This window comes from Artemia sp. Qi Xiang Cuo, chromosome 7 (assembly GCF_049724085.1).
Source record: "Artemia sp. Qi Xiang Cuo chromosome 7, ASM4972408v1, whole genome shotgun sequence".
In the NCBI taxonomy this organism is placed as follows: Eukaryota; Metazoa; Arthropoda; class Branchiopoda; order Anostraca; family Artemiidae; genus Artemia; species Artemia sp. Qi Xiang Cuo.
The window spans coordinates 60,349,975-60,364,446 of NC_142800.1; the positions used below are offsets into that span (position 1 = coordinate 60,349,975).

The 14,472-nt window shown below is 35.4% G+C and overlaps 1 protein-coding gene across 2 annotated transcripts in view; it reads left to right on the top strand.

Annotated features, from left to right (window-relative positions):
- Positions 1-14,472, top strand: part of LOC148950517 (acetyl-coenzyme A synthetase 2-like, mitochondrial) — a 417,833-nt gene that overhangs the window by 70,287 nt on the left and 333,074 nt on the right. For both annotated transcript variants that reach the window (XM_089092452.1, XM_089092453.1), the window contains exon 4: positions 7,389-7,567. In XM_089092452.1, coding sequence (XP_088948578.1) covers positions 7,389-7,567 — 179 coding nt within the window. The remainder of the gene's footprint in view (positions 1-7,388; positions 7,568-14,472) is intronic.

The following is a 14,472-nucleotide window of genomic DNA, read 5'->3' on the forward strand; positions in this document are numbered from 1 at the left end:
CCCTCAGAACAAGGGTTTTAACTTATGCCCTAGGGGCATATAAGAACGATGTCGGCACAATTTATTATTTATTATTTTTTTTCTCTAGACCAGGGCACTTTTGTATCGAAGAAGTTATCGTAGAAACTTCGGAAAGGGCTCATTCAATTGGAAATTGGAGTGGCTTGTGCCCTTTTTAATAGTCGAAAGTGATTGGAAGGCAACTAACACCCCTTCCACGCCCACCATTTCCCGAAACACATCCAATCAAAATTTTGAGACATCCATTTTGTTCAGACTAGTTGATTTCCAGATAGAAATTATGTTTTTGAGGAGGACACTCCCCCACAGACCTCAGAGTAAGGGTTGCAAGTTATGACTTGGGGGCATATAAGGTTTTTATAGAAAGAGTTGTCATAGAAACTTCAAAAAGGCTCATTCGATTGGAAATTCAAAGGGCTAGTGTCCTTTTTAAGAGTCGAAAGTGATTGGAGGGTAACTGACCCCCTTCTCACGCCCACCTTTTCCCCAAACACATCCAATCACAATTTTGAGATAGCCAATTTTTTTACGTAGTTGAAAGTTCTTGAAATTAGGTCTTTGAGGATGACACCCTCCCCCCACAGCCCTCAGGGCAAGGGTTAGAAGTTGTGTCCTGGGGCGTATAAAGTTTTTATAGAAAGAGTTGTCGTAGAAACTTCAAAAAGGGCTCATTCGATTGGAAATTGAAAATACCAGGGCTCTTCATATCGAAGGAATTGTCGTAGAAACTTGGAAAAGGGCTCATTGGATTGGAAATAGAACGGCTAGTGCCCTTTTTAATAGTCGAAAGTGATTGGAAGGCAACTAACACCCCTTCCACGCCCACCATTTCCCCAAACACATCCAATCAAAATTTTGAGATAGCTATTTTGTTCCATGCAGTTTAAAGTTCTGGAAATTATACCTTTGAGCAGGATACTCCCCCACAGTTTTCAGGGCAAGGGTCACAAGTTATGGCCTGGGCGCATTTAAGGTTTTTATTGAAATATTTTTCGTAGAAACTTGAAAACGGGCTCATTCGATTGGAAATTCAAAGGGGTAGTGCCCTTTTTAATAGTCGAAAATGATTTGAGGGCAACTAATCCCCCTCTTACGCCCACCTTTTCCCCAGACACATCCATTCATCATTTTTAGAGAGCCATTTTATTCAACATAGTTGAAGGTTTTGGAAATTAGGTCTTTAAGGATGACAGCCCCCCCCCCTCCCAGCCCTCAGGGCAAGGGTTGTAAGTTATCCCCTTGGGGCATATAAGGTTTTTGTAGAAAGCGATGTTTTAGAAACTTCAAAAAGGGCTCATTCAATTGGAAATTGAAAGGGCTAGTGCTCTTTTTGATAGTCGAAAGTGATTGAAGGGCAACTAAATCCCCTCTCACGCGCACCATTTCCCCAAACACATCCAATCAAAATTTTTAGATATCCGTTTCATGCAACGTAGCTGAAAGTTCTGGAAATTAGGTCTTTTAGGATGATAACCCCCCTCAGAACCCTCAGTGCAAGGGTTGTAAGTTATGCCCTGTGGGGCGTATAAGGTTTATATAGAAAGTTGTAGTAGAAACTTCAAAAATGGCTCATTTGATTCGAAATTGAAAGTGATAGTGCCCTTTTTAATAGTCGAAAGTAACTGGAGAGTAATTAACGCCCCTCTCAAGCTCACAATTTCCCCAAACATATACAATCAAAGTTTAGAGATAGTCATTTTGTTCAACGTAGTTGCAAGTTCTTGAAATTATGTATTTGAGGATGACAAACTCCCCAGAGCCCTCAGGGCAAAGGTTGTAAGTTATACCCTGGGGGCATATAAGGTTTTTATAACATAGTGTTGTCGTAAAAACTTCAAAAGGGGCTCATTCAATTGGAAATTGAGAGGGCTAGTGCCCTTTTTAATAGTCGAAAGTGATTGGAGGGTAACTAACCCCCCTCTCACGCCCAGCATTCCATCAAGCACATCCAATCAAAATTTTGAGATAGGCATTTTGTTCAACGTAGTTGGAAGTTCTGGAAATTAGGTCTTTGATGATGACAACCCCCCCACAGCCCTCAGGGCAAGGGTTGTAAGATGTGACCTGGGTGCATATAAGGTTTATTATAGAAAGTCTTGTTGTAGAAACTTACAAATGGGCTCATTTGATTGGAAATTGAAAGGGCTAGTACCATTTTTAATAGTTGATAGTGATTGGAGAGCAACTAACGCCCCTCTCACGCCCACCATTTCCCCAAACACATCCAATCAAAATTTGAGATGGTCATTTTATTTAATGTAGTTGAAAGTTCTGGAAATTAGGTCTTTGAGGATGACAACCCCCCTCACAACCCTTAGGGTAAGGGTTGTCATTTATGCCCTGGGGGCATATAAGGTATTTATAGAAAACAGTGTCGGAGAAACTCAAAAAGGGCTCATTCAATTGGAAATTGAAAGGCCTAGTGCCCGTTTTACTAGTCGAAAGTGATTGGAAGGCTTGAAATTTTTATACTAAAGATCGATATGGGTAAAATGTATTATTTTTTTTTTTGTTTAGACCAGGGCAATTCGTATCGAAAGATTTGTCGTAGGAAAGGGCATGTTTAAAAATTAAATGTTGCTTTAAGATTAAATCAAAATGCACTGTGTTAATGCTAATTCTCAATAAGGCATCTCAGCAGTATCCCAAAAATGACTGAGGGCATTATGTTATAACTTTCGGGTTTACTTCTGCTCTTAAAATTTAACCAAATCAAACTAGCTTAGGGGTATCCAAGCAATTAAAGAAAGCAAAGATATATTTTTATGAACGGAATCAAGTTCTCCATTTCAGTTCAACTAGAGAAGGTATGAAACTAAGTTAAACAGTACTATTTGTGTCCAGATTTTTAAAAGGGTGTATGTTGTTTAAAATTGCTGAAAATTCTCTCCAGCATACAAATAGCAGGCCCAACTAAAGTCCTAAAAAAACGAAAAGATTTAAAGTATTATTTTCTTTTTCCCTGAAAAGACTATGTCAATATAAAACCAACAGAAATTAATTAAAAAAACGTTCCACAAAGTTTTTCAAAGAAAAGTAAAGAACTCCATTAAACCAAAAATGAGCAAAAATAAAATCAAATACCATATTCTACCAAGCGTGAAACTACCACAAATCAGTATCGATAAATAAATGAAACCCAAAATGACTAAAAATTACAATAAATAGCCTAGTCAAATTCAAAACGAGCAGAAATTAACATTAGTTGGGCTCAAACCCTATGTCTTCCCAAGGCCAGAACATAATTTGTACTTTATTGAAAAAAATTTACAAATGAATGTGCATTATCAGTTTAATATACACATACTGATGTTTAGTAATCAAAATGTTAATATTATTTCATTTATTAAAGTCGTAAAAGTAAAAACGTTTATATTTTTTCAGAAAAGTACAAAGTATGTTCTGGTCTTGGGAAGGCATAGGGGTTTTGAGCCCAACTCATGTTAATTTCTGCTCGTTTTGAGTTTGACTCGGTTATTTACTGTAATTTATGTTCGTTTTGGGTTTCATTTATTTATCGATGCGGATTTGTGGTAGTTTCACGCTTGGTAGATTATTTAATTTTATTTTTGCTAATTTTTGCTTTAATGGAGTTCTTTACTTTTCTTTGGAAAACTTATTTTGTGGAAAAAGTTTTTTAATTAATTAAAGAATAAATGAGACTCAAAACGAACAGAAATTAAATAAACAGTCATAGGAAAACACATACAACAAGTAATAATATAAATGAATAAATAGATCTTAAAACAAGTAATGCTTAGATTGAATATGAAAATCAAGTTTAAAACAAAAAAAATATTTTGCTATTGAAGTATAAATGAAACTTAAAACGAATGGAAAAAAAAATCAATGCAAACAGACAAACAATAAATATTAATGTTAATGGATAAAATTTTTTAAAACGAGTGAAACTTAAATTGTACATACAAATCAAGCTTGAAACGAACAAAAATCACTGCAAACAAGAGTTTGGGTATCGCCTCCTTCTCTCACTGTAAATGTCTAAAACCTACTGCGTCATTGCCGCTTTACTAATAACTATATGTGTCTTGGACTGTCTTGGAAAGTATAAACAACATCAAGTTGAATATTTGATATATAATGATATTAGTTGTTGAAAGATCCATCAGTAATTTATTTCACTTTAGTTTTATTTTTTATTTTCAATGCTGAAAGAACTGGAAAAGAAAATATTTGTAATATAATTCGTTTTCAGTGAAGCGCCAATGACGCAGTAGGCTTTTGGTTTTTATTTACAGTTAAGGAAGGGGGCAGTATCCAAATTCTTGTTTGTAGTGAAACTATATTCGTCTTGAACAACTTTAGAAATAAATAATAAATTAAACTGAATATTTGATGTATAATGGTATTAATTGCTGAAAGCTAATCAGTTCAAAATTTTACTATAATTTTAATGTTTTATTTTCAATATTAAGTACAAAAGAAAATATTTGTAATAAAATTGGTTTTCAGTAAAGTTGAAAGTAGCAGTTTTCAGTAGTAGCAAGCAGTTTTATTTTAATTTTTAAATTGACTTGAGTATTCAATTTAATTTTTACTCGTTTAATATTTATTTATCCATTTATATTAGTACCTGTTATCTGTATGTTTCCTATGATTTTTTATTTAATTTGTGTTCGTTTTGGGTTTCATTTATTCTTTAATAGTAATTTCTGGTCGTTTTGAGTTTATATTATTATAGGAATTTATTTATGAAGTCTTAAGTTTGTTATGGCTCGTTACTTTTCTTTGACTAAGATTATTTTCGGATAGTATTTTTTTTAATTAATTACAAATAACAGCTAACGTGGTAAATTATCTGATGAATAAAAAGAAAAGCTAAAGAAAGCTGCCCCCATTCTTTGTGTTTTAGTTCTTTGCTTCCATTATCACTTTTTTTTTTATGATTCGATTTTTGATAGTGATTCGTTTCTGTGCTTTCAGACCACAGTTTGTATAATTATCCAGTAAGTTTACCGCAGATGATTTCTGGCTCTTCATTCTCGGTGCAAACAAAAAAGCTCCTCCCACTTATTTCTGCACTTACTGTCCACTTATTGGTTGAGCCGGCCAAGTGGTTTTGTCAGTGCTTGTTCCGTAGGTGATTATTCTTTGTCTACCCTGAAAAGATCTAATGCCGCTTATGTTTATAGCTTCTCTGGAGCACTCGCACCTCGGTCCGGGTTTTTATAATGGGTGAGACAGGGAAAGATCATACTGCTAATTATATAAACTGTGTTTCAGACCTAGCGAATTTGCTCTCACACTTTTATCGTGATCCGATTCTTTCTGTTTTATGGGGATAAATTTGAGCATGAAGAATATAAAAAGAGGAGATAAGACCCTTTGAGCATCCTTATCTATTTTCTTCTTATTATGCCAAATTTTCTTTTTGAAATCATCCTACAAAACAATATTTTTTATAGTTACACTAAGGCGAATGATACTTTTTATTCTTTACGATGGCCGAGTTTGTGTCCACCATGTTAACGAAAAGATGGAAAAAAAAATTATTGAAGAAAATTGGTGACCAAAGCCAATCATTCTCGCTTTGTTTTTTTAATCTTATTTTTGCCCCATAAAAAGGTACGGTTGCTTTATCCGGTTCTTTCGAGAGATCCATTTCTTTCTTCGACGAGGATTCTGCCTGATTGATTTTCATCTAAATTTCTTTTATTACTTTTCCCCGTATCCTGAGGAAAAATGATACGAGGAATAAAAAAAAATTGGATTCCGTTCTTCTCTTATCAAGCGAAAGGGCATCAATTTCCTTTAACATGTTTAGTAACCTAAAACCAAACAGTGTAGAAACGAAATTAATTCCAGCAGAAAGAATACGGCAAAGGCTAGTAAAGAAGAATATATATTGAATGAAGGGCTCTAGCGTTTTAGACCCTTCTGTTTTTAGGTTTAATGTAGAGTTAGCCAGAATCGTCTATGTAATCTTGATATTTCTTCATAATGTTGCTTTTGTAAAATATCTAATTAAAAGTAACAAGAATTGGGATTGTACATACATATCTTTTTAAAGAAGAGGTGAAGCTAGAGCTGAGTTCGACTTCTTCTTACATTGGAATTAAAGTTGAGAATTTTCGAATGAGTTGGTAGAATGGAGCATCTAAAATTGTTCGAGGTGAAATTGAAGCAGGACAGAGTTTTTCAAGTAGCTCTATTTTATTCAAACTACTTTTGGAGTGTATAGTCATTTTGTGTTTGTAAAATTGGAGTTTTTATGTATTGGATAGGTTGTTTCCAGACACAATTTTTTTGGCAATGTTTTAACAGCTGATTCATGACTAGTTATGCTTGTTGACGGTTTGGGGGGACTAGAGGGTTTTATAAGTCCTCTGGAACAATTATAAAATCAAGTTACAAGAGACGGAACTAGTAGAATAGTAGCACGTGCTTTACTACAGGCATATGAAATTTATTTCTAAACGAATTTACTACGTAATATCAGCCACAGTTGAAAGGTGAGAGAAATTTCATTGGCAACCTCGTCCATACTTATCTTACTTAGAAAACCATCTCTTGGAGACTTGCATCTCTTTTTGTTCTTATAGAAAGGAAGTATTAAAAATAAATATTATTAAAAGTTAAGTTCCAGGAAAGTTTGAGAACCATCAAGATAACCTTTGAAAAGTATTACATGCTGCCACTTCTTCACAGTTTTTTTTCTTTAAATATTTTCAATACTGATAAATATCTAAAAAGTAAGCATTAGAGTGTGAAATTTTTAAGTTTAATGTCTATTCAATATAGAGGGGGAAGCTATGACTCTTATATAGCACACATCTTCCCTTCAGACGGAATTGCGGGAAGGGCAACTTCGAAACTTCAAATGCCAACCCTATGAAATGTGAGGTACTTAGAGTTTAAATGAGGAGAAGTTGGTTTTATCTAAAACAACGTTAGATTCTTTACAAGTTAGCTAGATAGACCAGATTTTTTTCTAACTAAGTAAAATCCATCTAGAATAATCTTTTGTTTAACTTGTACTTTTCCAATTTTTAGTTCGCGAAGCTGCTAAACACTGTTGTTAAATGGGTGCTTTGACAATTTTCAAAATAGCACAGGCTATGCTATGAGGAGATTTCGGCTCCCCTAATTCAAAATACTTGAAGTTAGCACATAATAAAGATAGTCTTATTTTATTCTTGTCATTTTAGCTGGGATGTGATTCTAAAGTAAAACTTTCAAAGAAAGTTTTGGAATGCAAATGGTTTTTTCTTGCGTCTTATGGAAAATAAAGTTATTTCGAAGGGCAAAAAGAAAAAAAATGAGTAGCTCCTTAATGTTCCTTTAAGCACTAAAATAAAATGCAATCTAATATTTTAAAATCAATGCGTATCTTATTATTTTTTCAGCCGGAGCTTCTGTGGTAATAACGTCTGATCAGTCTATCCGTGGTGGAAGGTTAATAGAATTGAAAAAAACCGTCGATGCAGCAGTAGCGAAATGTCCTTCAGTCCGACGAGTTTTGGTAGCTAGACGAACTGGTAATCCTGTTCCTATCATGGAAGGACGTGATGTATGGCTGGAAGAGGTAAATCTTGTCTACTTCCAAATAATATGAAATAAGTGCTATTTCCTTAGGTTTTAGTAATACTGCAGAATTTAAATTCCTTTAAGTGATCTTAAAGAGGCTGGGCACTAGAAGTCTAAACTACTGGAGACCAAGAGACCCTACCAACTTTCTTTCATGTTCGGAAAATATAGGCAGGGGAAGTAACAAAGTATTGTCTTTCTCTGCTGGATTTTAGATCTGAAAATTTTTGAATTCAAAATTAGGGATGAAACCCGCCCCTCTCCTTAAAAACCACCAGAAATGAAAGATTAATGTTACAAAATAATTTTTACGCATTCGCCATCAAAAATCATGATAATAACAATTGGCGGATAAAAAAATAGTAGGTAATGATAGCACAAATTTATTCATGTCAAACAGGTAATTTTTTTTGTACATGTGGAGAGGCTGCCGAGTTCTTCCGACTAAACAACCATGTTGATGTCACTTTTTTTAGTGTTGAGAAAGGAAACCAATGGTAATTCTCTAACCAACCCAGAAAAGCGCTGATTAGGAAAAAATTGAATATCTTCAGAAATGGTAAGCTGGATGAAGCTAATAAACTAAGAAAAACGATTAGAAAGAAATACGCCCGATCCTACTACAAGAATAAGGTCAAAGAATTGTTTACCAATAAACCAAAAAATTGGTATTCCGAGGTAAAAAAGTTGTGAGGTAGGAGTTTGACACCAACCTACATGAATCTCCAGAAGTTACCGCTAATAATCTTAACAAGTCCCTTGCTTTCATCGTCCAGAGCCTTCCAGCATTGTCCTATCAATTACCTACCGATGTTCTCCCACCGGTTTTCCCCTCCATATCTCCGTCTGAGATCGAAAGAAGAATTGGGAAACTACGAAAAACAAGTGTCTGCCCTTTAGATATCCCATTTCCTCTTATTAGGCCTTTCAGTGGCTTTCTCTCAAAGCTCTTTTCTGTTATTTTCAATGACATTACTGAGTCTGGCCAAAATCCACAAATTTGGGAACAGGGTTTCATAACCCCCTTGAAAAAGAAAGACGGAAACCTAGTTTTGAAGGTGTTCGTCCTATTTCACTCACTCCCATATTCTCTAAACTATATGAAGGATTTCTCGCAGATTGGCTAAAGGAGAAAATCCTACTTCTTACTGACCTGAAAAATTTGGGAACATCAAACCCGCCTCTACTTCCCATTACCTTGTTTTTCTTATTGACTCAATTGGGAAAATTCTCGAAGAACTTAATTGCTGGTTAAATTTAATTTCCACTAACCTTCAAAAAGTATTTGACCTTGTTAACCACAATATTTTAGTTGAGAAACTTGTAACTGATTTCAATATTAATTCTTTCCCGGTTAAATTGGTTGCCTCCTTTTTATCAAACAAATCGCAGGTGGTCAAATATCAGAATCATTATTCCGGCCCCCTCCCTGTACACAATGGAGTACTCCAAGGTACTCTCCTAGGTCCCCTTCTTTTTTCTGTTGTGATAAATAGCATCGCTAAGGAATTTCCATACAGATGTAAATTTGTGGATGACCTAACGGTTGTTGAAACTTGCTACCGAAAACTATGAGTATTCTCAGTGATATGACAGATGACGCTGCGGAGCTAGACATGAGAGTAAACCCCTCTAAATCTATGGTAATGCCAATTTGTTTCCTTAAAACCTCACTCCTTTTCCTCAACCCTATCCCCCCAGATATTTCGGTGTCTTCTTTTAAATTACTTGAAATTACAACTTCCTCTAATTTAAAGTGGGATATCCACGTGAAAGAAACTGTCCATAGAGCTAATGCGTCCATATCTCTCCTTAAGCTGTTGAATAAATTTAACGTCCCTCCATCTCATTCTTTAAGGATCTATACTTCCTTTGTCCGCCCGCATCTTGAATATACTTGTCTAGTTTGATATCCTGGCATCTCCCTTGATGAATCAGAAAAAATTGAATCTATCCAAAAAAGAGCCCTGAGAATAATTTTTAAAGAAGCTAAGGTACCATACTCACTCCTTCTAAAAAACGGCCAAGCTGGAAACTCTTGAGCACAGGAGAGGAATGCTGTGCCTCCGTTTTGAAAAAAAAAATGCAATAATAAACCCTCGCACGGAAAACATTTTCCCCAAAAGAAACTCCCCATCCAGACACCGCCTGCCATGTACTGTTTCTGAACTCGTCCCTATCTTGTCACCCATCCGTTGCTTAACCTCCAGGTATGAAAAAACCTTTGTCCCTTCATTACTGATCAAATAAACAACTATTTTTCCTTTTTTTTTTCTTTATTGTCTTTTTTTTTGGTACTGGTGATACCCAAGTTTTTGTCCGTTTTTTTTTTTATCTAGCTCTACCCAGTAAAATATAAGTTGATTGTAAAAGCAAAGTAGCTTATAAGTCATATTATCTCCTTTTTTTTTTTTTTTTTTTTTTTTTTTTTTTTTTTTTTTTTTTAATATTGCTTTACATTGGGCCTAAGGTAACTTTTCCAAAAGGATATTACACAATATTTATTTTATTTGTTTTTGTTTTTTTTGTTTTTTTTTAACTAGCCTCTGTTCTGTGTGCTAAATAAAACACTCTATTTTATAATCAATAAAATAGCTTAAAAGAAAAATAACCTGCCTACTTTTAAAAAACTGTAGGTTCCAACCAATCATAGGCAGAGCTATAGCGCTGCCTAAGTAAAGAGTGAACTGGACACAGTGTATTATTTATTTTTTGTTTATTTTTCCTTTTTTATGACCAAGGCACTTCGCATAGAAGGAGTTGTCTTAGAAACGCCGAAAGAAGCTCATTCGATTGGAAAGTAAAACTCTAGTGCCTTTTTAAAGATTCAAAATGGTTGGAGGGCAACCAGCCACCCCCTACCTCCACACATCAATCATTTCACCAAACACATCCAAGCAAAATTTAGAGATAATCATTTTATTCAGCATGTTTGAAAGGTCAAGTAATTATGTTCTCAGGGATCTCAACCCACGACAAACCTCAAGGCAAGGACTATAAGTTATGCTAGTTACCCATTATTAACAGTTTTGTGAAATAAGAATATGAAAATAAGGTTTTTGTGAAATGGGTAATCGTATAAACTTCAGGAAAGGCTCATTCGATTCGAAATTGGAAGTTCTAGTGTCCTTTTTAAGAGTTAAAAGTTACAGGAGTGCAGCTATACCCCCCCCCCTCCCACGCCCTCTTTTGCTCAAATGCATCCGATAGAAATTTTGAGATAGCCTTTTTGTTCAAAATAGTCCAAAGATCATATTACAACGCCTTCAGGGTTGACATAACCCCCTCAGAGCCTAGGGGCAAGGGTTGTAACTTATACCCCGAGGGCATGTAAGGTTTTTATGGAATGTAGGGCCGTATTAACTTAGGAGGGTGCTCATTCAATTAAAAAGCAGAAGTTCTAGTGTCCATTTTAAGAGTCAAAAGTGATCGAAGGGCAACTACTCCTCCATGCCTCCTTTTCCACCAAAGTATCTGATAAAATTTTGAGATAGCCATTTTATTCAAAATACTCCAGAGGTCAAATAAATATGCCTCCTGGGTTAACAAAATCTCCCTTAGCCCCCTGGGCAAGGAATGTAAGTAATGAAATTTGCCCATTGTTAAGAAATAAGGTTTTTATGAAAGGGGTGGTCGTATAAACTTCGGAGGAGGCTCAATTATTTTGAAACCGAAAGTTCTAGTTCCCTTTTTAAGAGTCAAGAGTGATCGGGCAACCAGCCTCCCCCCTGGCCATTTCCTCCCAAATTCTTATGATCAAAACTTTGAGATAGCCATTTTGTTCAACATAGTCTGAAGGTCAAATAACTATGGTTACAGGTATGATAATTCCCCCTGCCCTCGCAGAAAGGGCTTTAAGTTATGCTATTTGCCCATTGTTAACATGTATTGTTTTTATGGAAAGAGTGGTTGTGTAAACTTTGGAAGGGGCTCATTTGATTGGAAATCGTAAGTTATAGTGGCCTTTTTAAGAGACAAAAGTGATCGATGGGTAACCAGCCATCCTCCGCACCCCTTCAAGCTCTTTTCCCCCTCAAATTCATCCAATCAATTTTTGAGATAGCGATTTCGTAAAAAAAAAGTCTGAAGGTCAAATAACTATAATTCAGGTTTTGAAAAATTCCCCCAACCCCTGGGGCAAGGGCTCTTACTTATGCAAGTTACCCGTTGTTACCATATTGGAGGATTTATATGAAGGGGGTTAGTCGTACATACTTTGGAGGGGGCTCATTCGATTGGAAATTCAAAGTTCAAGTTCCTTTTTTAAGTGTCCTATAAAGATTCAAAAGTGATTCGAGGGCAACCAACTCGCCCCCGCCCATGCCAATTAATTCCACAAACACATCCAATCAAACTATTGAGGTAGTAATTTTGTTCAGCATAGTTGAAAAGTCCACTAGCTATGTCTTTTGGGATATTCCCCCACCCCTCTGAGCAAGGGCTGTACGTTATGCAATTCGCCCCTTGTTTACATATAGAATTTGCTATTGAGAAAGTTCAGCGTGTTTGACCTTTAGTGTCCCAAGAGGTGAAGGGCATTCAGGTGAACCTTTTAGAGAATATTAAGGGGAGCGTTAAACTAAATCAAAACATGTTATGTACATATGGGTTGTCAAAAGGGCGTAACTCAGGAGTGACTACGTGCATTAATTTGGAACTTTCAGGAAATGGAAAGGGGCATGATCAATTAACCAGAAAGACATTATTTGCACTTTACTACTGCTATTACGACTACAACTACTAAAACTGCTACCACTACAATTACAGCTTCTATGGTGATTACTACCAAGGCTGAGGGTACTGAAGTGAAAATATGAGAAAATATTAAAGGGAAAGTTGAACCAAATCAAAGCTTGCTATGTACATACATATAGTCAAAAGGGCCTATCAGAATTTTCAAGTACCAAAGTTCTGAGTGCCAAGTTTTCAAGTCAGAAAATCTCATCTCATCAGTTGTCAATTCTCATTTGAATATGTAATTTTTAAGTTATTCTATGAAAGCTCAAACTAAACTACCTCTAAGCAGAAAAGTTTGTTAATTCATAATGATATTTTGATGTGAAGTTTAACTAGACATTTTCACGATCAAGGAAATCCACTTTTGATGTCTGTTCCACAAAATCAAGTACATCAAACCTACCTGTCTAGACATTGGTCACCAGGTCTGCCTCTTTGCTACATGATGCCTAATTTAATTGCTGACTGTACTAATAAGCATTCTGACTAAATATAACTTATCCAATTCCACTAGTTCAGGCGTTTACACAGGAGGGGGGGTCCTTTTCTTACGTTGCTTCAGGTTGAGCCTACAGTATTCTAAGCTGTGCCCCCCTCATGAAGTAAAAACCTCCCAAGGAAAATGTTTGCCTGATATAAGTAATCTTCAATTTTCTTTTCAGAGCCATAATTCTGTAACTGTCTTTGTTAGCCATAGGTGGCTTCGTTAGTCTTTTTCTAATTTTCCTAATGGATTTCAGCAAGATTTTGGATAAATTTATTTCTTGGAACTTCTTTGTATTGGGAGAGCGACGAGAGAAGTCTCCCCAATTAAAATGATATATGTTGCGGAATGAAATCTAAATGTTGAATACTTTCCAAAATTCTTCTATTTTTTACTAAAATGTGTATTTCATACGAAGAGTGGTTTTAAAAGATTGATTAAATTTAATTGTATTTAGCTGAGACCTTTAAAAGGAGCTTAGACAGTGGGCTGAAATTTATTGGAATAATGTTAGATTGACTCAAATCAAACTGAATAACAAAGCGGAACTTGAGCTTCGAGGCATGAAGATATTACATCACTAGATTACTAAGCTGTTTACAATGGAGGGATCAGGGCCATCAATAGTGATAAAAACTGGGTACCACAGCATTACTCATGTCAAAATGTAATTTTTCAACATTCCTAATTTCAGCTTTAGGTATGTCTAATTTCCTTTTCATTAATTCGGTTTTAATCAAACAGTTCGTGGTAACGAACTGTAACTAAAGAGCGACCCGGCTCAATAGTAACCGAAACTCTAAATAACGGAATTTTGATACCAATACATACATCAAAAGAATCAGATTTTTAAGCTGATTTCAAATGTATTAGTTTCATCAAGTTCTGTCTTACTAATCAAAAGTTACGCGCCTGAGAAAATTTGCCATATTTTCGAAAAAAGGGGGAAAAACCCCCTAAAAGTCATAGAACCTTAATGGAAATCACACCATCAGATTCAGCATATCCGAGAACCCTAAATTAGAGGTTTCAAGCTCCTATTTGCAAAAATGTGGAATTTTTTATTTTTAGCCAGAAGAAACATACGTGTTCATTTGTTTTTTTGTTTTTTCTTTTCCCCAGGGGTGATGGTATCGACCCAGTGGTCCTAGAATATCGCAGGAGGGCTCACTCGAACGGAAATTAAAATTTCTAGTGTTTTTTTTAAGTTACTTAAATAATGGAGGGCAACTAGGCCCCCTCCCACGCTCATTTTTTCCCAAAGTCACCCGATCAAAATTTTGAGATAGCCATTTGACTCTTTCTCGCAACTCTATTTTTAAAAACATAAAAAACTTTAGCGTAAAGAGCGAGGCATTGAAGAGGGGATAGCCCCTTTCATGTTCGGAATGATTTCTATTCATTTTAAATTTTAATGTCGCTCCTTATTTTCAGTTAAAAAAAAAACTTGTCTTTTTAGTTATTACGAGTTAAGAGACAGCAACTAAAATTGGATTCTGGACATTGTGGTTTATCTTATAATTGAATTAAAAAAAACAAGTTTTTTTTTTACTGAAAGTAAGGAACGACGTTAAAACTTAAAACGAACAGAAATTATTCCGTATATGAAAGGGGCTGTCCCCTCCTCAACGCCTCGCTCTTTACGGTAAAGTTTTTTATTGTAAAAAAAAAGAGAGTGAGAA